This window comes from Zonotrichia leucophrys, chromosome 4 (genome assembly GCF_028769735.1).
Source record: "Zonotrichia leucophrys gambelii isolate GWCS_2022_RI chromosome 4, RI_Zleu_2.0, whole genome shotgun sequence".
Lineage (NCBI taxonomy): Eukaryota > Metazoa > Chordata > Aves > Passeriformes > Passerellidae > Zonotrichia > Zonotrichia leucophrys.
The window spans coordinates 52,722,038-52,745,733 of NC_088173.1; the positions used below are offsets into that span (position 1 = coordinate 52,722,038).

The window sequence follows — 23,696 nt, forward strand, 5'->3', positions numbered from 1 at the left end:
ATAAGTATATGAACATACTTCTGTTCTGCACAATGTTGTGAGTTTGCTTTTCAAAGCACTATAAACCAAAAAACCTGGATTTTAAATTATGTCCACTTTTACAGATAGTTTTTTCCTAACAGGAAGAAATAGTCATCTATAGAGTTGTTACTATTGTTATTACTACTACTTTACTTCAGTCACTATCTCTCTGACTGGTGGGATACCACACATATCCCCAGTGTACATCCCATCACCCCCTTTTCCAAAGTCCAGCCTTCATGGAAAAGCTTCCTAGTTGGTATTTCAGGAGAGTGGCTGAAATGGCAGTTGTGCTGCAGGGCATGTAGCAGAAGAGCTCCCTCAAAAGAAAAGACTGCTGTGGGATGTCTTGACCTGCTCCAAGGGCTAAGAAGGAGAAAGCTCAGTCTTTTTTGAAAAGGATTTGAGGGTTGATCCTGCTTCAAAGTAAGTCAGTGCTAAAAATCACATACTCAACTTCAATGGAAAGGAGCTGAGCTGTGCAGGCTTGAACACAGGCATTCAAAAAGAAAGTACCTGAGTCCTTTAGTCAGGAGACTTATGTATATTACATTTTCCATCAAAAGCACTAGGATGTGTCATTTTGAAAGTTACAGAGGTTAAACAATCATGGCAGTCACGAGGCAAGCACAGGGCTGTACAAATCAAATGCTCCCCCGTAACACCCAAACCCCAGGGCTCCGACCAGCTCCTCTCACCTCTGCAGACTCCTGTGCTGTCCACGTGGAAATGGGGTGGGCAGAGGGGCAGGCAAAGGCCACGGAGAGCCCCTTCCCCAGGCGGGTGAGGCTGCAGGACATCCTGGGGTGCCCGGCACTGCAGGCACTGCGCGGGGCCCGGGCCGGCGCAGGAGCGGCAGGAGGGGTGGCAGCCTGGGCACAGGGACAGAGCCATCAGAGCCATCCCGGGAGAAGGGCATGGGCAGCTGCCCAGAGACCCAACAGACAAGGCTCCTGCTCTCTACAGCACAGCAGGATTTGAGAAAAACGCTCTGACACTGCGCCCCCCCACCTCCAAGGAGCAGCTCTTTTCCTGAGCAAAGCTGGGGAACAAATAATAAACTGCAGCCCTGGGCCACAGACTGCCAATTCTCCTTTAATTTCTGGAACTGCAACAGTGAGCTCAATCTCATTAGGAGGGGCAGCAAGAAATGACAGGAGAAAAGCCCTTCGTGTGAAGGGCTCACACAAAACAGAAATTCACCTTTCCAATTTTCGCTTTTCCCACTACTGCAAAGATGACCTCAGTCTTTGCAAATCTGCCAGATGTGTGTGGAATTTCCTATCACAAATATGTGGAATTTCATACTAGGTATATGTGGAATTTCACCCACCTCTTAAATCGTGTTGAAAAAAACCTGGGAGCAATGTACATTTATTTCAGCAATGGACACAGAGAAGGGGGAAAAAAAAGTCCCAGAAATCACTAAATCCTGGGAGTGTGAAATCAGAAAGTATGTGGGAAAATTCACTTTTTTTCAAAGCAGAAAACAATCAGCAGGAAAGGCAGGAATCAAGCATTGACTGGTTCAGCACAGGATACAGGAAAAACAAAACTTGGTTTACAGCAGCTGGGGAACTTACCCCAAGTGCAGAGCTTACCCTTGCAGATGTTGTGATCCTGGTAAAAGCCCTCTCCACAGCTTTCCAGGCACTGGCCCTGGCGCAGGGCCAGAGGGAAGGAACAGGAGGTGCAGTGAGTGGCCAGAGGTCCCTGGCACGTGGAGCATGAAGCGTGACAGGCTGACAGAGAAACAGAGCACACGGAGCTGAAACATCCCATTCCCACTCCTTCAGAGTGCTGCTGCTGCTGACTACAGCCTTCTCCAGCTGCAGAAAACTCCCAGCTGGAGTCAGACTCAGCTAGGTGAACTAATGAGAGCACAAGTGCCCATGTATTAATAAGCACTACCAGTAATTACTCTCGCTCACACGATGTTTTGAATGTGTACCTCAGCATGTTTGGCAAGCAAGAGAGGTTATTTGAGACAATCCATCGCAAGCGAACCAAAGAAAACAACCAAAAAAAGTCAAATTCCCTGTCCCCACTCCCATTTCTGTGCTCTCAAAATTCCTTCCCCACGACTGAGGAAGAGCAGACAACACAAGGGGGGTGCCCTGAGAGCTTAGGAAAGGGCAGAAATGCCCCTCTTACCTGTGCACCTTGCAGTGCTGCTGGGGAAATGTCCGTGTGGGCACTGAGAGAGGCACTGCCCCTGGTGCAGCAGCTTCCCTGCAGCACAGCTCGCACACCTGCCTGCCTCTGCAGAGCACCTCTCACAGAACTGGCCGCAAGCTGCCACGAGAAGAAGAACAGCAACGCCATCAGCCTTTCCCCATGGATGGAAAGCACCCCATACATTTTCACAAGCAGCAGTTACCAGATTGTTCAGGAAGGAAGGGGGGAGAAAAGGTGATTTAAAAAAATGATAATTTCCCCCCTCCACCTTCTCTTCAAAGTGGGAAAATGCAGCTGAACTCCAGCATAATAATTTTTCTTATCAATTCCTGTGGTCCATATTGTCCTAGGCAATCAGCTCTGAAGTGAACTGAGCTGCTGTCCATGGAACTCTGGCTTTCCTAAGGCAATATGCTGCTGGAGTTTTAGAAGAGTCAAGCATTTTACTTAACCAATTTCTGTTTCTTTTCACTAGACAAAGCAGCTCTCCAGCTGGGTATCAAAATGCATGGTTTTTGGTAGAAGGTGAAAGGTCTGACTCTCAGAGGCTTCAAGGAACAACTGTGGGGTTTTGAGAAACCACTGGCAATAAGAACCAAACCTAAGCTAAATTTCCTTTTCAGCCTAAATTATTTTCAGCTGTAAGATTTCAAGCCTGCACACTTAAAACATAGGTGAATAAAGCTGCCTGGTACAAACACTGACCAAAATGAAGGGGAATCTTGAGAATAAGCACAAACAGCAACAATTTTGCCACCATGTTCCAGCTTTTAAGCTCTCTCTGTCGAGCTGTAGCCCAGACACACCTGTGTGAGCCACACACCTGAAGCCCAACAAGCCCTGACTACCATGGACAGTCCTCCCAAGCAGCTGGAGGTGGCTGCTAACAGCAATCCAGATTGGACTGGAATCCATGTGGCAAATGCCAGGGTCCTTATCTGAGATCTTTTTTCTCCCTTTCAGGATCTGTTTGACTTATGTCTTTTAATCCCCTCTAGCCATGTCTTCTCCCTTTTTCCCAGCAAACCTTCCCATCTCCCAAGGCACATCTGCTGTGCAGGTATTAGTTACTGTGATGCTGAATTATAATTAAATTTACAGAAAGCTGCTGGCAAAGGCCATTTTTCTTTCCACAGACAAATGGATTTGTCAAGCCCTCAGAAAGAGCCCAGCTTTTCAAGCTGTTCAGCAAGGAAAAACCCCTCAAACCTTTCAGCATCTGATTAGTGTAAATGAATTAATAATCTCACAAACAAACAGCAGCTTCCCTCACCCCTATGAATGCTCAGGGTGCAGCTGGCTTGTCAGACATGAATAAAGCCCCAGCTGCTGCACAGCAAAATGAAATATTGATTGCTGCCTGCGCAGAGCACTCCTCCCACAGGTACTCACCAGTGCAGACACCATCCTTGGGGAAGAAGCCCTGGGCACAGGTGGCCAGGCAGAGCCCAGCCTGGAGCACGTGGGATGGGTCCCGGCAGGACAGGCAGTGGCTCTCGGCAGCTCCCCAGCACGAGGAGCAGGACTCGTGGCAGGCTGCAGGGGAGAGAAGCGCAGCATTAGCCAACAGCCCTTCCCAGCAGCTCCTACAGCCCAGGGCCTGCGCCACTGCCCTTCCTCTCGGCTGTGCTCAGCCTTCCACTGCCACACAAGATGGAAAATAACCAGCACAACCCACTGCTGCCCTGAGGTTGGAATCTTTCATCCAAGCCATCCCAGCAGATAACTCCCCGCCGCGTTTTGTACGTTTTGGAATATGGCAGCAGCACAGAGCAGAGAAGATGGTGTAGCTGTTCCCACCCCAGGAGGAGTGCTGGAACCCTCTAAAGTCCCTGGAGCACAAAGGGAGATAGGAAGAGATCCCATCAGAGGCTCCTTAAAACTCAGATGCTCAGGGTGGCTGCTGACAGTAACCGAGCTCCAGGCACAAGCACAGAATTGTGCTGCAGGGCTGCAGTCAAGGTTTGGCAGAAAGCAAAACAAGCCAGCCTGCTTCTAGAAACAGCTCCTGCTGTCCTTCCAGGTGCAGAAGGAACTGACTTATGAGGAAACCTCACGTGCTCAGCCTGAGTAATTCCTGGGGAAAATATGGGACACAGACTCCTATCAAATCCTGCGCTACCAGTGTTGCAGGAACAGTGCAAATTACAATTCTTGAAGCTGTTAAGGTTGTTTGTTTTTGTTTTCCTCAATTACACCCAAATATGTTCCAATGCTTGTGCTCCCAGTCTGTGGCAGGTGGGAGAAAAGGGAACTTGTTGATGTTTGTCCTGCCAACACTGCCCTGAAGTTGCAGCCCCCCAAGAAAAACTCATGTGTGAGCAGCATCAGTGCAATGCAGGGACATGCAGGTACAGCAGCAGCTCATCCACAGCACTGAGAGCACATTATACACGAGTCCTGTGGCACAGAGGGGCACAGCATCCCATCCCAGGGCATTTCCCTGCTGCCCTAGGCAGGGGAGAGCTATCAGCTCCATCTCCCACAGAGGGAACTGACCACCTGGGGCTAGAACAGGGAGTGTTCAGGCGGCACGACACGGGACATTTGAGCTCATGCCCTTGGTCCTTGGGCATTCTGGATGCTCCTTCTCCACACTTCCACCCTGGTTTATTTTCCCTTTCCTTGTCCTGATTAGCTGCTTGCTCTCGTCCTTTTCACCCTCCTGCATCTTCTTTCCCTCCACCTCCTTCCTGATCTTTCCAGAATGCTGTGACTCCTCGGGTTCCCGAGCACCCCAATGTGAGGGGTGTCTCAAAAGGACCCTGGGCATCCTGTACTGGGTAGGATCCTCCTCTCACAATCCCAACACACAAACAACAACCATCCCATCCCAAGGCAAAGCTTGAGCACAGCTCCTGCTCCAGTCGATAATTTCCCTTGCTGATACAAAACCTGCACCTCATTCCAGCTTGGATGATTTCTCAAAGTTGACTGCAGAGTATGAGTTCATGCTGTAAATTTCTAAGCAGTGAAATGTCCTCACTTCACCTTCCAGACCTGTATTGCTCCTCTCTGAGCTCACTCTAACTTTCAACATGTCTTTTAAAGAGTGGATGCCAGGACTTGGATCTTTTAATTGCAGACTTCCCACTGCACAGCTGGGACCCCTGCCTGTTAGCCTGCCTCAGTATGTCAGCACATCTGAACATTCAAAGCCACTTGCAAAGCTCTCAATTCCTCCCTAGATGTGTGCTCCTTTCCAGGAGACATTTTTCCCTGCTGTGTTTTTAAACAGCTCCCAGTTGGCTCCTGCTGGCCCTTGGCAAAGCCCTGTGAGGGGGTGAGGCCCTGGCACAGGCTGCCCAGAGAAGCTGCGGCTGCCCCATCCCTGGAAGTGTTTAAGGCCAGGTTGGATGGAGCTCTGAACAACCTGGGATAGAGATAAGTGTCCACAGCAGAGGAGCTGGAACACAATAATCTTTACAGTCTCTTCCAGCCCAAACCATTCTGTGGCTCCCTGATTCTGTGATTCCACACCCTGACTCCAGAATCGCTGGCTCCCTCAGCACTGGATCCCTGCCAGGCTCAGCAGCTGCTCCTCACCCAAGCAGCCAGGCACCAGCTCCACAGAAAGAACAGGGGGAAATGGAAGCATTCTGTGAGCCACTGTCAGCTCAAACATCTTTGCCTGCAGCAACCAAGCGGCTGTGTGAAAATAAATCAACACAAGTGACTGTGCAGCCAGGAAGCTGATTCCACCCCCCCGGCTGTTTCCAGCTGGGATTTGTAGGGGCCTCTTTTGCAGCTCACCAAACTTCTGCCAACACCTGAAACCCTCCCAGGTGTGCCCACAGCAGGAGGGCAACGCCAGTGGCATTCCAGTAAGAACACAGAAGGCACTGCTGGGCTTTGGGGTGCCACGGATCTGTGCCACCTCTGCCCTGCACTCCTCCCTGGGAGCTGGGCAAGCTCAGCTGAGCTGTGCTGGATCCTGGAGCATCCCCCAGAGCCCAGGGACAGCAGGGAAATGCAACATGTAGGCAGCAGGAATCCAAGTGCCTCGCTCCAGAGCGAGCAGGGTCTGTTAGTGTCAAGTTACACACTTCAACATTGGCATTTTGGGAGATGAAAGCAGGAACACTCTGGTTCTGCCTGGGCTTTTGAATAATCCTGAAAACATAAATAATTAAGTAAGAAAAATGCAGTGAGAGCATTGAACACTGCGAGTCCTTTGAGCCCCTCCATTCTACCATGCTGACATAGTTTATTTTTGCTTCCCTTTGCTTTGCCTTTGGTAAGGGAGTTCTGTTTCTGCCAAGGGAGAGCCCACCGCTCTCTCTGCCTGACACAAACTCAACCATGAACTTTAAATCCACTGCTACATAACTGAACTTATTACCTTTTATTCTCAACTCTACTTTCTCTTAATGGTTTTAATTCTTCACAAAAGCAAGTGGAGGGATGGGGGCAGGAAACAACCCCAGTGTAGGATTCAAATAGGGCAGAGATCAAACAACTGTAATCAAAAATTCAAAAGAGACTCAATTAAACCAGCTGTTATAAAACATGAACAAAAGGAAAGGCTAATTCACTGTGTTTTTCCACAATGCAGACAACAGTGTTCCAACAAGAGGCTAGAGCAAGAAACCTGGTGTTAAGTCTCTTTCAAGTCCAGAGCAAATTCCTCAAGAGGGAGTTTACTGGAGCTACAGCAATTAACACAGTCTAGTTCATCCTTTCTGTGCTTTTGGAACATGCTTATTGTAGATGTTAAAACCATTATGAGGAAAATCTTTTGGAGCAGTCTGAGGCCCGTCTCGACAATCTGATTAGAGATTTGCAGCAATAAAGAGGATACAAGGAAAAGAGTGAATGGCCATGAATTACGGACAGCATCTGAAACTTAAGACTTTCTCCACTGGTTTGACTTTATGCAGAAAATGCAGCCATGCAGAACTAAAGCAAATTGGTTCAATTCCCTTGAGGAAAGAGGAACAAATTTTCCCAGCAACATTCAGCCACAAGCATGCGTGACTGCAGATTTGGATGGAGTGTACAATCAGTAATCTACAAACCAGCAATAAAATGAAACATTAGCCTTTCCCTACCTCTTCAGCAGTACATGGGCACTGCCAATTAAACCACCACCAGCAGGTGGAAAGGAAATGATAAAATAAAACCAAATGAAGGAGAAGATTATTTGATACTTAAGCCTACAAATTCTTTTGGACTGGGTCTCTCTTGTCTGTTTATACACCCACAATGGTGCCCTGGGCTGTAGTGGCTGCTGGAGGACAGAGGTTTTTCAGACCTTCACAACCTGAAACAAGTAGTCAGCTCTTCAAGGGAAGCCACTTCAGAAAAGGAAGCTGGACTTACCCTCTAAAGTGCTTTGCCCTGAAATGGGCCAGAAGCCCTCAGCCTGTATTTAATTCTGAGCAGGAGGGTTAGCTCCAAAGAAATTGAAGCGATGGCTCAGAAGTTAAGCATTTGCTCCACCCCTCTGCTGAATCAGAACTGCAGAAATAATTAGAAGCCTTCTAAAAAGGCCAACATCAAGATGAGAAAAGTGTTAATTTTAGAGAAAACAATTAAACTGCCATGATGAAAAAGCAGCTGCTTTACAGTTTGGGAAGAGTTTAAAGTATTTCAAAGGAGCCGGGGAAGCTCATAAAAGCACTGTCATAGTTCCATCAAAGAGAAAGCTAACTTTGCAATCTTACTCTCAGTCTTTCCAACTGCTAAGAAAAATGATTTAGACAGCGCTCAGTGTTTTACAGAATTACCAATTTACCTTGTAAGAATGCTTCCTGAGAGCAGCGAGCTCAGTGCACTTCCAGGAACAGCACATGGTATGGACTGAGTGAACAGCAAAACCAAGCAGGAAACTTCCCCAGGCAGTATTTCCTGAGTTCTATCAATCCCCCACCCCTGCAGACAATTTTCTATACACATCAAAATACCATATCCTGAGCACTTACAGGCAGTCTGCACTGAAGTCAAAGAATCACACAACAGAACCGATCCACTGAGGAATTGTCACGAGTATTTCCCCAAGCAGTGACCAATGTTACCCTGCATGGCTTGGTTTCTCTGTTCACTCACTCCTTCCTTTACTCAAGGGTGAACATTAACACCTATGTCAACAGCAGATGCCTCAAGAGAGAGGGTTCCCATAGCCCAGGTCAAGTTTTGCTGCTGCTTTGCCATCCCAGAGGGCTGCAGCCCCTTGTCCTCGGAGGTACCTGTGCAGAGGAGCTGATCCTGGACGTAGCCCTCCCCACAGGAGGGCACACACTGCCCGTCCTTCAGCAGCAGGGGTGCCTGGCATGAGGAGCACTCAAATCCATTGCTGCAGGCTGAGCAGGTTTCATTGCAGGCTGCCAGGAGAAAGGAAAGAGAGAAGGAAAATCAATCCCAAATCCCTGATGCAGAAGGACCCCCCCACCCCGGTCTGACAAAATGAGATTATTTTGCCTCATTTTAGCTCAAGAGCTCAAGAATTTGCTTCTGCTTCCATCTGAAACCTCCCAAAGTCTCATGGATGCAGCACAGCACGTGCCTGGACGCTTTCCCAAGCTGTTCAGGACGAGCCCGTGGGATCCCCTAGCCCAAAGCACAGCATGCAGCAGAGCAGAACTCACCCAGGCAGGCCCCCCCATGCTGGTAGAAGCCCCTTGCACACATCTCCACGCAGCGCCCGTCCTGCAGCAGCTTCCTGGGGTCCCGGCAGGAGTCGCAGCGATCAGAGGCCTGGGAGCAGCTCACACAGTCTGGGGGGCACTCACCTGGCACAGGGGCAACACACAGAGCAGTGTTGGCAGCCAGGAAGGACCAAACAAAGCAACTCTGAAACCCAAGTGAAATTCACGGCTTGTTTCCCTGGGTGGTGCAAGGCGTGCTAGCTTTGGAGTGGGTTTTTATACACTAGATTATTTCAAAGGGGCTAAATGTTTTATTGCCCTATTCAGTATGTGATGAGACATTACAGAGACTCAGATTTTCTAGGCAGCTGATTAAAGGGATATTCACTGTCCACATGGTTTCTCAGCAGTGAAAACTGTAAGTCACCAGGAATCAATGGCCCAAAGCAACCTGAATTTGAGACTCCTAAAGCCAAACCCTGCAGTAAGTCATGGCTCTGTGTCCGTGCCAGGTCACAGCACAGCTGGCAGACTGCTGCCCCTACACAAAAACCTTGATGCCCCAGCACCACAGAAGGATCTCCTGGCCACAGGTAAGTGGAGAGATTCAGAACAGAACAATTTTTCTCCAGCTACTAAAAAGCCCCTCTGCTCCCAGCCAAGTGTTCTCAGCGAGGCTCCAAGGCAAAGGTTCTCAGTGAGAGGGAATATTTGCTGGTTTTAACATAAATACAGCAGTGCCCAGGGCTTTTTGCTTTCTCTTGGCTGAAAAGGAGTGGGTTCTCTCTGCCCTCTTCCTTCCAGCACATCTCTGAGAAGCAGCAATCAATTTTTGCTGGCTTTATGGAAGCAGATGCAGCAGGGGCTGGTGTTCTGGGCTCACAGATCAAACTGCTGCAGGCTGCACTTTGCATTTGTTTCTCATCCCCCACCACTGCAAGACAGAAGAAACACAGAGGGAAAAGAGTAGGTTTGGATGAGGGAAACTGTCAGTTACCTTTCAGGACACAAAAATGCAGGCTTGGCTCTGAATGTCCAATACCACGACTCCAAAGCCTAGGCTTTCCAAAATGCTACCATGATGGAAGCTAAATGACCACTTTTTCAAGGATAACCAGCAGACAGAGGCAATTCTTGATAAGGAGAAGGGAGAGGTGCTGAGAATACTGTATCATCTATCTCTTCCTCAGCAGCCTGTGCAGATGCTGTTTGGTCTCAAAAATCCAGGACAATTCCATCAGAACTTTCTAAAGCCTGTTTCCTTCACTTTTCTATCTCTAGTGCTTTGCATTTCCATTAGCATGCAGCAAATAACAAGCTTTAAAACAAGTAGATGGCAAATGTGCCCCGGCACTCCAGCACAATTAAACTGTGAAGCTATTTTCTTTTTTACTGAGATAAAGCATTAACTGGAGCACCCTGATAAAACCAAAGTTATGTGACTGCAACAAGAAGAGCTACCAAAAAGAACGAGCAACCCACAGCCAAAGCCTCCCAACCATGAAATGTAAATCCAAGGGAATGACAACATCCTGGAGAAAAAGGAATTTATAGGCAAAATTATCATATAGGCCAAGGCTAGGCTAGTCTTTCCAAACAATTATTAACTGGCAGCCAGTCAGCCTCGGGTGAGCTTGTGGCATTAACAGTGTGTGCACAGTCTTTCTTCCCACTCCCAAGGAAAAATCAGGAGCCCATAAACTCCAAAACTCACGCTGGGATTCAAGAAAGGAGCAGTGGAAGAAAAAAGACAAAACACTTAGGGGAAGTCACTGGGAGCCTCAAACTTATCTGAGAGCTAAACCGTAGCGCTGCAGCGTGGGGGCTGGATGGGAGCGGTGCCGGGGGCAGGAAGGAGGGCGGCAGGGCTCCAGAGGCAGGCAGCGCTCCGTACCTGGCTGGCAGCGGGGGCAGCAGCGTCCCTTGGCGTGCCGGGGCCGGCTGCCCGGCGGGCAGGGCGGGCAGGAGCGCTGGAAACAGGTCACGGCCGCGTCCCGGCACTCGCACTCGCGGCACGGCCCCTCGGCCCAGCGCTGCGCGGCCTGCGGGAGAGAGAGAGAGAGCGCGCCCTCACGAAGCCGCCCGCGCCGGGCCGGCGGAGAGCGGCACGGAAGGGAGACAGCAGGCAATGCAAACGCCCACCAAGCTTTTCTGCCACGGCCAACTGGGGAGCAACCCACACCTCAGTGTTTTACCCCGCCTGGGGCAGAGAGAGCGCGCCCTCACAAAGCTGCCCGCGCCGGGCCGGCGGAGAGCGGCACGGAAAGGAGACAGCAGGCAATGCAAACGCTCACCAAGCTTTTCTGCCACGACCAACTGGGGAGAAACCCACACCTCAGTGTTTTACCCCGCCTGGGGCAGAGAAAGGGATCTGAGCAAAGAAACGCTCAGCGTCTAAAAAAATAGCCCCGCGCAACATTACATTTCCCATTTCCCACTTTTGTTGGCAAGGAGAAGCTATCAGCTCCGGCCCTCGTCAATGACGGCAATGAAAAGTCCACTACTGGAATATTTAAACTTAATATTTAAATCTATGTTCCCTCTTTTCTCTTTAACTGCAGAGGGAAGTTCCTTGAAAATATTAATAATAGGCTCCTGCTGCAGTAAAGATTATAATCAGTGGGATACATTGGCAGAAAGCTACAGACTGCCCCAGCTCTGTAGCTTCTGCTTGATAGGATTAAAATCAACTATCATTATGAAATGTGCAGGAAACCTCTGAGTAGGAATATTAAATATTAAAGGAAAATGATTGATTGAGCGGCACAGAGGAGACCAAGGAAAACTGAAATTCTGCAGCAGATGCACACAAGTGTTTCTGCAAACTGCAAAAGCAATCTGCAGACTATATTAATGGATTATTTTGCTACCACACTTGCAAATAATATCCTTCTCAGAACCAGAGGGGGAGAGCCAGCCCCTCCAAACCTTTGTGAGCAGAACTCACTATTCCCTGCTGCAATCCTGCACAAGGGTACTCACAGCTTTGGTATGCCCTTTGTAAACACAGTCACTACGGCTGGAGATACATTCAGGACAGCACTTCCCCTCTAAGTGAATTAATTCTTCACCCTGTGAAGAAGAGAAAGGTTGCAGCAATTCCAACGGAATCAACACCGCCAAAACCACTGTGGAATGCCGAGGCAGAACAGCTCTTGCCCTGGAATGCAATCTCCAATATCTAATTTCACCTTATCTTCTCCCTATCCCACTTCACCTCTGTAGGGAGAGGTTGGAAAACATGCTTGGCCAATATTGCAGCAGCAGAATAAACCCCAGGAAAGGCCTCGGAATTCAGCGCTAAGGCCATTACCTCATGCCCAAATCCCACAGAGAAATACTCCCCCTTTCTCCCATGGATCACTGGGATTTCACCAGGCCAACCACAGGACTTCAACGCATAGAGGCTTACCTTCCTTTTCAATGTTCTACTTTTACTTCCCCAAGAGAATTTCAAAGCACATGCTCTATTTATCCCAGATGGAAAAAGCCTGTTCTTTGTCACAACTGTACAGCTCCGCAGATTCCACTTAAATAACTTCAGTTTGAAGATAAGAATTTAGCAGCAGGAGAAAGGAATAAAGTGCCCCAATTCACTACGACTCTTTGTGCCCAAGTGGAAGCTGAATATTTAGAAAAGAGAGAGATTTCTTTTTCCTAGGGAACCAGGACATAGCTCACAAGAAACAGCTTTGGTTTCCAGGATTACCAGTAAGTTTTTCTGATTTATGCCAGTGGGGTGTTTGTTCCAGGATCATCTTCCCTGTGCCACAATGGCACACTCAATCTTTGTGCGGGACACAGACGGGGCAGCAGCAGCACTGGTCATTGCTAGGGTCACCAAGGAAGAACACCTAAGCCAGGCCACACTCTGGCCTCCCTGGTGCATTCCTGAGCAGGGAAACAGAGGAGGAACCACCTGGTTCGTAGTCTCCGAGGACCACACACAGCCCAAATCTCTCCCTGCTGCTTCTATACATCTCTGCTCTTCAATTACTCCAAAATGCCTTTGGCAGGGTTTGGATCTCATGTCACTGCTGTGTACTGTAAACTCTGCCATCCCCACCCACATCCATAAACAGAGGCTATAGGAAAACTGGGAGCAGCTATCCATGGAACACAGCTTGCCTAGCCCCAAAAAAATGCAGCTGTGCTGCTCTGCCAAGGCTCAGAAAAGGGAGAGGCTGTGGGAGATAACTTGTGGCTTTGCTGCAGAGAGATTGATCGTATTCCAGGTGGAGAACATGCTCACAGCCTGCTGAAAATGGCTTTTTGAGGATTAGGTCAGAATCCCCACGGACACTTTGCTGGGCAAGTTTGTTTGAAAGGGTTTGGAGCTGAACCTCTTGCAGTTCCTATCTGTGGCCTCATTACACTTCCAGTAGGAGGATGTGACCAGGAAATTAATAGTGCCTTGTGAGGAGAGAAATCAAGAGCTCCTGGCTTCACACTGGCTCTGGTTTATTGAGGCAGGTGCCTGAGTAAACAGATCTGCAACTTTAGAAGGAAAATACAAAGGAGAAAGAAAACATGGCATTGCTTTCTGAGCAAACATTTTCCTGTAATGAATTAATGCACACACCTTGCACTACTGAGGCACACCAGGACTGAACACGACTTGAGGGATTTTGAACCTGCACGTTAACATCTCCAGCTGTTGTTCTGCAAGACACCCCTGGCTTTTCCAAACAGTGGATTTTTTTTTGTCAGTACCCAAGATGTAAGCATGAATATTAACTAATCCTCCCCACTGAGCCATGACAGCAGGCCATCATCATTAGTGTAAATGATCCAATTTACAGCCAGGAGCACGCAGGCAGCTCGCTCAGACAGCTGCAAGTGCACGAGATTTTATGGCAACCACGACTTTTCATCCAGCAAAATCTCTCTGAGCAGTTTCAGCTCCCGTGATCAGCAGCAGCACGCCAGGGGTGACTTTGGGTCCCACACTCAGGGCATTTTGGCTCTTTCAAAGGCACAGCCACAGGTGAACATCCACTTTTATGCCTCGATGTGCCCTTTTGTGTCCCATTTGGGAGCCCACGTGTGGGTTTTTACTCCTCTGAACACTCATTAAAACAAGCTAATCCAGTGAAACCGTTGTGCTGGGTTTTGGCTGGACCTCAGACACACCACAAGGGTGCTGCTGCTGCTGCTCAAGAGTTAGCACACACAGGCAGGGTCACCAGAAAAGCATCACCACTGAGGCAGAAAACCCAGGAGGCCACAATTCTTTCCCTTTTCCTCACTGACACTGGGGAGCAGTAGGCATAAAACGGGTAAGAACCCACCAATTGAAACAGATCACAGAGACACTAAAAGGTTTGGGCTGGAAGGGACAAATGGCCTTGGACACTTAGGAATGGGGCAGCCACAGCTTCTGTGGGCAACCTGTGCCAGGGCCTCAGCACCCTCACAGGAAGGATTTGTTCCCAATATCCAATTTAAACCTGCTTTCTGCCAGTGTGAAGCCATGACCTCATATTGTGTCACTCCAGACCCTTGCAAAAAGTCTCTCCATGTTTCTTGGAGCCCCTCAGGTGCTGGAAACTGCAATGAGGTCACCCCAAAGTGTTCTCTTCTCCGGGATGACCAATCCCAATCCTCTCAGCCTGTGCAGTGACAGACAACACAGAAGTCTTATCCCACTACAAAAATAGCCAATTCAAAGCATGTGGGGGAAGCATTCAACCCTATCTAATGCATTTTGCGCATCCACTGCAGAGCAAATATAACATAACCTGGCAGGGAGGGTATTAGTTTTGGAGTAAACAGCACTGGGAATAAAACACCTTGCCAGCCTCACTTCCATGCTGAGAGTGACATGGAAAAAATGAAGAAAAGTAGAACACTGACTTCCATATCCAACTACCTTCCTGAAGACCACTGCAGCACGCAGAATGAGGATAAAAGGAACATTTCTTAGGCTTTTAACCATCTCTGACCTGCACATTTTCCCCATGCTCAGCTCCTGGTAAGTCCAGTGATCACCACTGAATCCCCTGTGTGTCTGACCCTCCACTACAGCAGGCAGACACAGCATGGGAGGGAATCCGAGTTAAATTAACTGCATTTGCTTCACAGTGGAAGCCCACTGTGCAAACTTGCATGGGAAATTCCAGGTTTGCTCTCCTCTGTGAAATATTTTTGAGGGGATTGCACAAAACAAGGGCTGGTTCTTCAAGTGCCTCAAGTTGAGAAACAAGAAAAAGGGAGGGGAAAAAATAAGATCCCAAATCTTGAGAAGAAGGCCTTTCTCACCTTGGCACACTCCACTTTGGCACACTCAGCTCCCTGGCAGGTGACCTCCCCCTCCTGGCACATGCAGAAGTCACAGAGGGTGCTGTTCCACATCTCCCCGTGGTACCTGATGGTGCCCCCATCCGAGCAGCTCCCTTTGGAAGACACACACTCCTCGCAGCACTTCCCAGGGCGCTGCACCTTGCTCTGCCCCTGGAAGCAGCAGCCAGCAGTGAGCAGGGCTCCTGAGGCCCCTGGCACAGCACAAGTGCAGCTGGGCTCTCAGGGGTGGGTGATTTTCCAGTACCTCCTCGCAGGTGACAGAGCCACAGGTCTCCCTCAGGCACCTGGCTTCCCCTCTCTGACACACACACGTAATGCAGGCATTTTTTTGCCACTGCTCCCCGTGCTGTTGACAAAGAACATGGATAGAGCTGTTAAACACTCTTGGAAAACAACCAAATTCCTTCCAGAAACCTGAGCTGCTTATGGAATATGATGGCTCCTTCTGCATGTCTGTATCAGATAATAAACTTTCCTTAGAAAATGCTGATCTCTACATGCTCAGCAAACAGGAAGGAGAGGGGCTGAGGTCTAGATCACACTGTGGATGTGTATTGCTCATTAATTGCAAGCTAGTGGCTTTGGGGAGGCCTAAACTACTATTATTAGCCAAAAAAGAATCATTGACAGAAAATCCCACATACATTAAATAATGCACTCAATTAATTCCAGATGACACAATGAAAGCTATAAATACTTTGACCACCAGTGCTTTCTGCTTTCCTCCTTCAAAACGAATGTGGAAAGAAAGTGCCTCATCTGCTTTGGCCAGCAAATTCTTATCAAGTCCTGATTTCTTTCAGCTCTCCTGCCTTGCCAGGAGGGAAAAAAGCAGTGTTTGTAGTAAGCTATCAGCGCTGGCACAAAGTCAGAGGCTGGGGAGAAGGGAAAGAGAGATGTGCCAAAAATTGGGAGTGGTTTTGGTGTGGTTTGTCACAAGTCACCTGGAACGTTCTTCCCGACACCAAGCAGGGCTTGGGGACACATTCTGGGCAGCATTTTCCAGGAGGCAGAACCATGACTTCCTCCTAAGCAGAAGGCAGAGACAAGGAAAAGAAAGCATGAACATCAGTGCTTGGAATTCCAGGCATTTAGCGTCCATGGGATAACCCTCTGCCACTCAGGGCTTCCTTCTGGCCCCACAGGAGCAGAGTAAAAGGCTTTAAAGTTGTTTTCTCCACCTCATTTTCTGTGCTTATTTAGATGGCAGCTGAGGTGTGAATAGATGGAGAGATGCAGATAAATTCATACACATGACATAAAGTGTTTACATTCAGGTATATAGAGGAAAAAAATAATTATACAGCTTGCAGGGAAGCACAATAAAGCAGGAGATGGATGAGAGAAGTTTTTTTTCTGGAATTGCCACATTTTGAGGTTTTGAAGGTGTGATTTACACTCACCACCTCTCAGGCATCTGCACTGTTTTAGTTAAATCCATCCAGACTGTCTGTGCAGATGCTAAATTATGCTTAAAACTGGATTTTTCCAATTTCAATTTTTTTTACGATGGATTTAAATCATGTTGGAAAATGCTGGCACTTCACACCAATATTAATTTTCCTGTGTGCCTCAACTCCAACCATCCAAAACCTGGCTAATTCCATTGCTCCCAGTCCATGTACATCCTACAGTTGGGAACAGCACTGTTCATCAGTCAAACCCTGAGCTCCCAAAGAAACAGTGGAAGACTTTGCACAAAAGTTACCAAGCAAAATTTCCCAGCTGAGTTAAAGGACCTTTTTTGTGTATTTTGGTGGCATGCAACTGGAATTTTTGGCATTCTTCTCCCTCAGCTCCTAGGGAAGAGCAAAGTTATCAGAAAGATGGAAGATGAGAGTTTAATCCTGGGAGAATTTTTGTCTTGGCTTTTGTGGAGTGGAGAACAAAGGAAGGGACAGAGATAAAGGCCCATGCAAGAAAAGCTTTGGTTTGGCAGAGATCAGAACAGGTTCTTTGCACACCCTGCTAATGTCCCTTCCAGTGGGACCTGTCCTTGGTAGGAGATGCCTGGAACACCATCAGAACTGGCTTTCTGCTGCATTAACTTGGATGCTGCCACCCAGTTACTCTCAAATACATCCCAGCAACAACCCAGTCCCTCCTGATTCCATAAATTAGGTCCTAATGATTAGCTGATTAAACATTAGTGCAATGGCTCAGCAGGTAACGCCTGCCCACTTGGAGCGGGAGAGGAGGGACCTAAAGCAGGCAAAAATTCCTTTTAATGCACAGTACTTTGTAAATGAATACTAATACAATATCTCAGGACAAAGCAAAACACAATTAACACACACACATACACACACACTAACAGGTGGGGTTTCATCTATCAAAAAAAAAAGAAAAAAAAAGTGTTAATTGTCCAAACATCTGTCCAGTAACAGAAAGCTGGGAATGCATCAACAGAGAAAAAGGTTTGTGAGTACTGTTTTTGATTTTCTCAGTGAAGAGTTCTCATTCAGGGAGCTCCTGGATTCATCATTGGATATATCAAAAATACCTGGAAAATGGCAGTCCCTAAATCATAAAGTCAAGGTCAGAGACAAGGATTTCCAGGGAAGCAGTTCCAGGCATGCTGCTGCAAAGGAGTACACCAAGGGGCCCAAAACCAGGGTACCATGGGCCCCATGGAAAAGATCCAAAGAGCACAGTCACACCCTTCAACACAACAACAAGAATTCCAAAATCTGAGTGATTTGCCCCGAGTCCGGAGTGCTGTGAACAGTTTGCTGCCTTTCCTAACCCTGTGTTAATGCTGTGTAGAGTCTGTAGGGTTTTGGCTGTGTTGATCCCTGCATAAATGCTAAAAACTCATCACTTGTCCACAGCAAAGACCTTGGAGACAGCAGTGTCCCACCTCTCCTAACTGGACTAAAACCATGAGCTTGCCTAACTCCTCTTCCCAGTTTTGTTGTTTTCTAAACACAAACGGACAGAAGGAGCACTGCTCTGAGACTTTTCTTTCAGCTCAAGTTGCCTTGTATTTCTGAAGTCAAAAGGGGAATTTCACCCACAGTTGATTACTCTCAGATGCACTTCTAGAGTTCTTGTACAAAAAAAAAAAAGTAACAAAATCTGCAGATCAAGCTTTCCAGCTGCAAACCAAACATTGAAATTTGTAAAGTTAAACCCCATTATAAATCCTGTGTTTTCATTCCTTCACCCAACAGAAATAAAAACATTTCCTGATCAACTCCAGATCAATTTTTTTTTTGAGTGGAAACAAAAAGTAGTTTCTTTATACATAATTTTTGCCTAATTAACCAGCAAAGGGATGATAAAAATGAAACGATGAGGAAAGAAAGTATTAGGGAGCAGACACACAGGCTTCACCGTCACTCCACACCATTTCTGCATGGCAAATATCTCTTTTCCAAACCACCCACTTGTCGCCCAGGAGCTTCGCCTGCTGGTTTGCTCCCCAGCACGAGAAATGCAGGCTGCCCACAGGAAGGGAGGGCTGAGGAGCATTCCCAGAGGGCTGGAGGTGCTGACCTGGCTGCAGAGCAGAGGCTGGCAGGCAGCTGTGGAGCACTGAGCTGCACCGTCCCTGCAGACACACCTGGAGCACCGGCCCAGGCTCCAGCCCTCGCCATCCTGGAACACGCGGCCATCAAAGGAGCAAGGCTCTAAGGGACAGCAAAACAAGGAGGAGGGTTATTTTCCAATGCCCTTTCATCCCTTTCTGTCACCCACAGTTAAAACACAGCTCCTGTGCATCTCAGAATTCCAAACTGCCAAAGCAGGTTAAGAGGGCAACAATTCCTCCAGTTTCCAAGGGCCTTGTGAGTTAAGAGCTCTGGATGCATCACTCCCACTGGGACTCTACAAGGAAAAGCACCCAACAGCTGCGGAAGCATTTCTGGAACTTGCAGTCCAAGTGCACAGGGAATACCTGAGGTTTCTTTCCCCTTTTTAATCTCCAAAATGAGGACAACATTAGGCACATCTGCTCCCTGCTCAAAGCTTGCCCCCACCTCTTGGCCCATGAGTGAAGCCATTAAAAATGTAAAGATGGCAGCAGGAGAGAAAGGGAGTTTCTCACAGTGTGTCCCCAACAAAACCGCACAAAAACAGAGAAGCTTTCCAGATCTGGGGCTAAAAGGAGGTTCTGAGCTCAGACAGTACTCACCACCAGGGCCCACGCATCTGGGGCAGCAGGAGCCCTGGGCAGTGTCCTGCAGCTGCCCTGGGGCACAGGCGAGGGCTGGGCAGGTCCTGGGGCTGCAGGTCACCTTCCCGTGGGCGCAGGAGCAGCGCACACACGCCGAGCTGGCCCACTGCGTGCCGTGCTGCACAACAACACAACACAACCAAGGGCACAGTGAGAGCTGGAAATGAGCCTTGTCCCCTGCAAGCTCCTCCTCTCTCCAGGATGAGGCTGGGCACTGATAAAAAGTGGCTTTCTGACCACGTGGCAGCAGGACTGGGATGTGAAATGCAATTGAGGTACGAATACATCCATATCTTCTTTGTGGGGATGCCTGCCCAAAGAACAGGCTCAAAAAGAGCCAAAAGACAAAAGCTGCAGCAGGAGAACAGCACAGGAAAATGCAAAATAGCACAAGAAGAAATGTAATGTATTATGATAAAACATAGTGCCACCAAATGACAGGCACAAAGAAACACGAGAAGAGGATGGGTATGCTACCCCTCCTGTTCCAGATTTTGTTTAGCTTGTACCATGCCTCATGCTGGAACAGAGGGTTTCAACATCCATCTAAGGTGTGGAGAGCACAGCCCTCCAATATGCACAGCCCTGCAAATATGTCTGGGCATTTTAGCATATTTCTTGAGTTTGGACCTGACTTGCTTCTTGCGAAACAGAAAAGTCTGTAAGAGACCACACGTAGGACTTGAGTTTGCTGTTAAGTCATTTTTCTACATTTGCCAGTTGTTTGACATGATTCATTAACTACTACCCGTGAATCTTGATTTTTTTCCTCATCTCCAGACACTTATTCTGATTGTTTTGGCCTTTCAGCCCCCCTGGGTGAAACCACATCCCAGAACCTGCTCTGTGAATAATTCAGGATTACAGAACACAGAACCCAGGTGGCAGAGCAGCAATCAATCTCTGGCAGCATAGGTGGCTGCTGAGAGGAAAGCTTCTCTGAGCACAGCTAATATGTCAAGCTCTCTGTGCTTTGCTCCCCTTCTGATATTACTGCACTGCCTCAGCCAAGCACAGAAACAGCAAAGGGAAGGAATCAGTGGGGAAATTTCTCCCATTAAGCCACGCAGGACACACAACTGCTCAGCAAACCCTGCTGGCCAAACTCCTGCTAAATTCCGCTCTCTGGCAGGGACAGGACACAAATGCAGAGGTGCATCCTTGCCCTGCAGAGCAGCCTCCAGGGCTGCAGCAAACAGGGAGCCAGCAGCAGGTGAGGAGGGTCCCTGCTGCGGCGGCGGCAGGGCACTCACGCTGTGGGTCCGTCCCTCGTGCTGGCAGGATCCCTCGGCTCGGGAGGCACACTGCGGGCAGCACTGCTTGGAGGCTACTTGCAGCACTTCTCCCTGGAAAGAGACAGGATTCCAATGAGCAGCTGACATCAAACGGGGACTCTGAAACGAAAGGGAAGCCATGAGGCCTGGCTGGACCTGGTGCTCTCAGCTCAGAAACGAGAGGTTTCAGGTGAAATACAGAATGTTGCCTTTCTGAGAGGTGGCACAGCACTTTGTGTGTTTGACATTGTGCCCTCAAAACAACAGCAGAATTTACACCCCCAGGAGTACAGTTGGGAATTCTGCAGCTGGACTAGTTTTCAAAGAATGAAAAACAAAACTCAAGGTTCTTCACTAAAAGGCCACTGAGAAACATGGGACAGATGTTGCTGAAACAAGATCAGCCATATTCGCATAAATCTCATAATGAGTAGATAAGAAATAAACCATAGAGAAAGACAATTTCTTGACCTTGCTTTTCTGTTGGTGGTTTAGCCTTGAAGCATGAAAGGATTTTTTTCTTATGAGATCCTTGGTGATCCTTTTCAATGTTTAAATGACCAGATGTTTTTGGAACACTTAAACATTTTATCTTGGAGATTGCCCATGTCAAGGAGTCACACAGATTCGCTTGACACTATAAACCTATTTCCCTTTATGAGCTTTAAAGTAGCTACCTTTTCATTTATCTGATTTTTATCATTTTATCTAGTGCACTCATTATTACATGTGCCATGACAGCACTTGATCTCCCTCCTCTTCAGCACAAAAATTCCTACTTGTTCAGTCTAGCTTTAATCAATACACAGCAACAATAATGGGGAAAACTAGTAAGAATCAAAATTATTTCCTCATTAGTGCTGTCATATTGGGAAACATTTTAACCTGCTTCACAAAGCCATATAATTATCCTGACAGCCTCTTTAAAACACTCTTTTTCACTGCTATTTGTGCACTCTACCCCAGCAATCCAGATGTTAATGCAAGGCCAATCCCATGGCCAATTAATGAAGACCCAGACAAAGACAAGCAGGAGACAAGGAAAGCTCAGCAACCATCACGAGGAAGAAGAAACTGGAGGACAGACAATCTCAGCTCTGTTGTTGCTCAGCAGAGTGGAAAGTGCCCATCTGCACCTTCCAGGGAGCCCCAGCCCCACCTCCAAAGGAAGGGGGGCTCATGCTGGGAGGCTGGAGCCCAGTCCAGGGGCTTCCTTTGGGATCCAGCTGCTCCAACACCCGGCCCTAGCTGCAGCCAAGGGGACAAAGGCTTCCCACACCACGTGTTGTCACTCCAAGGAGGAGTGCAGGCACTCAGAGCCCGTGCCTGGCTCTGGGCAGGCACAGGCACTGAGCCCTTACCTTCTGGAAGTCACACTGAGGGGCTCTGCAGACTGTAGGCTGGCAGGTGACAACGCCGCCCCGGCAGCGGCACTCCTGGCAGGAATCCGGCTTCCAGGAGGTGTTATTCTGCAAAGGAAGTTGGAAACCAGGCCCATGCAGCACAGGGCACGTCCTGTCCTGACAGCACATCTCAAATAGCTCCACAGAGACGGACTGCAACGGAGCCCCTCCCTCCCACACGCTTCTCGGGCCCTGTGTTGGCACGTGTCACTCAGCAGCTTCCAAAACACAGCTGAAAGACGAGGCCATGCAGGGCCAATCATCGGCTCAACAGCAACACAATCCAACCTCCAAGAGCCCCAGGTGAGTACAACATCTCTGGAAAACTTCCCTGTGAGCAGGCTCGCACTGCCCACGCTGCAGGGTGATCCCAGGTAGTGCTGAGGCAGCAGAGGTGGCTTTGCTCTACCTGGGCACTTGTATTCCCAAACACCACGGAGGAGACTGGCCATGCAGAGAGCCTGAAACATCTGGAAACAGCTGTCACCACCACTCCATCAGTGCACCCAGCTGGAACACCCACAGCTAATTCCCAAGGGTTTCCACCGGCCGTGCCTGACCCCCTTCCATTCCCGCCCCGCTGAGGTCACGATCCCACGCTGCCTCCGCAAGAAAAGGGCAAGAGGAGGATCAGTTTCTCAGCTGAAACACTGCTTGCAGCTAGACAATCCCTGTCCCTGTTGTATAGACAAACACTGGGCTAAACTGGCACCACACAGGATGTTCTCCTGGGCAGGATGGACAGCCCCTAGCCCAGTCATCCAGCCTCTTTCCTAAGGAGACCAGACCTTGCTGTTCATTTACACCGTGTAGTGATTTACCTCAATATACTCACAGTGCTAGGCAGGACTTAGGAAGGATGATTAACAGTTGACTGCCACGAGCACATTTACAGCTAACTACTAAAACTGTTAAGCATAATGATAAAACACTGAAATGTGCCTTAAAGGCCCATTAGGACGCTTAATGAGAGAAAAAATATCCTGAAAAAGCAGACCACTTGCTCAGGCACTTCAAGAACATCAATCTGCAAATAGTGGGATGGCCAAAAATATTACCAAAAAAAACCTCCTTGGGTCTCTGCCCTGCTTTCCAAAAGCATTTCTCCCACATCAGTGGCAGTGTTGACCTTAGAAGGTGCACAGCCCCTGGGCAAGGCAAAGAGGGATGGTAATTCCTGCTCAGGAACACAGCTGGCTCTCCCCTGGCGCACACAGGGCTGCAGAACAGAAAGCCTGACATCATCTCTGCCAGCAGATTGATGGTGCACTTAGGGAAGAAATGAAGGTTAAGTGATGTGTGTGCCAAGCTGTAGCTAACACGCACACTGGAGTTAACTCATCCTGCTGGCTGCAGCAGAGCTCTGTGTTGGAAAGCTGGCAGGGAAGGCAGCCACAGGGTCACCAGGAGTGGGAAGGGAGGGGACACACTCAGTGCCCCATCCTCTGGTTCTCCTAAACCTTCACCTCTGATCTCTCATGCTTAGTAAAACTTTTAAAAAAGGAAAATAATTTTCTCCATGGAATAATAACCAAAGGAACCTCATGGCACAATGTCAGCACAGAGCCACCCTTATTCACATTTTTAGACTTAAATGCTCACGTTTGTGGTAAGAAAACCCCTCTTTGCTCTTCCTCCTCCCCTGGTTTCTATCACAGCCCAAGCAGGCTGGCTCCTGTCTGTGGGCTCAAATCAGCTGCTTCTAAATTCCTTTTGCCAGGTAGAGGATCAAAACCAACACTTCCCTGCAGAG

The 23,696-nt window shown here is 48.4% G+C and overlaps 1 protein-coding gene across 2 annotated transcripts in view; it reads right to left on the minus strand.

Annotated features, from left to right (window-relative positions):
* FRAS1 (Fraser extracellular matrix complex subunit 1) overlaps positions 1-23,696 on the minus strand; it is a 104,438-nt gene that overhangs the window by 51,273 nt on the left and 29,469 nt on the right. For both annotated transcript variants that reach the window (XM_064711710.1, XM_064711709.1), the window contains exons 3-17: positions 21,902-22,009; positions 20,520-20,612; positions 19,225-19,384; positions 18,588-18,721; positions 16,034-16,117; positions 15,334-15,435; positions 15,048-15,239; positions 11,769-11,858; positions 10,681-10,828; positions 8,787-8,930; positions 8,388-8,522; positions 3,592-3,735; positions 2,176-2,316; positions 1,623-1,763; positions 720-893 (exon numbers count right to left, since the gene is read on the minus strand). In XM_064711710.1, the coding sequence (XP_064567780.1) occupies positions 720-893; positions 1,623-1,763; positions 2,176-2,316; positions 3,592-3,735; positions 8,388-8,522; positions 8,787-8,930; positions 10,681-10,828; positions 11,769-11,858; positions 15,048-15,239; positions 15,334-15,435; positions 16,034-16,117; positions 18,588-18,721; positions 19,225-19,384; positions 20,520-20,612; positions 21,902-22,009 (1,990 nt within the window). The remainder of the gene's footprint in view (positions 1-719; positions 894-1,622; positions 1,764-2,175; positions 2,317-3,591; positions 3,736-8,387; positions 8,523-8,786; positions 8,931-10,680; positions 10,829-11,768; positions 11,859-15,047; positions 15,240-15,333; positions 15,436-16,033; positions 16,118-18,587; positions 18,722-19,224; positions 19,385-20,519; positions 20,613-21,901; positions 22,010-23,696) is intronic.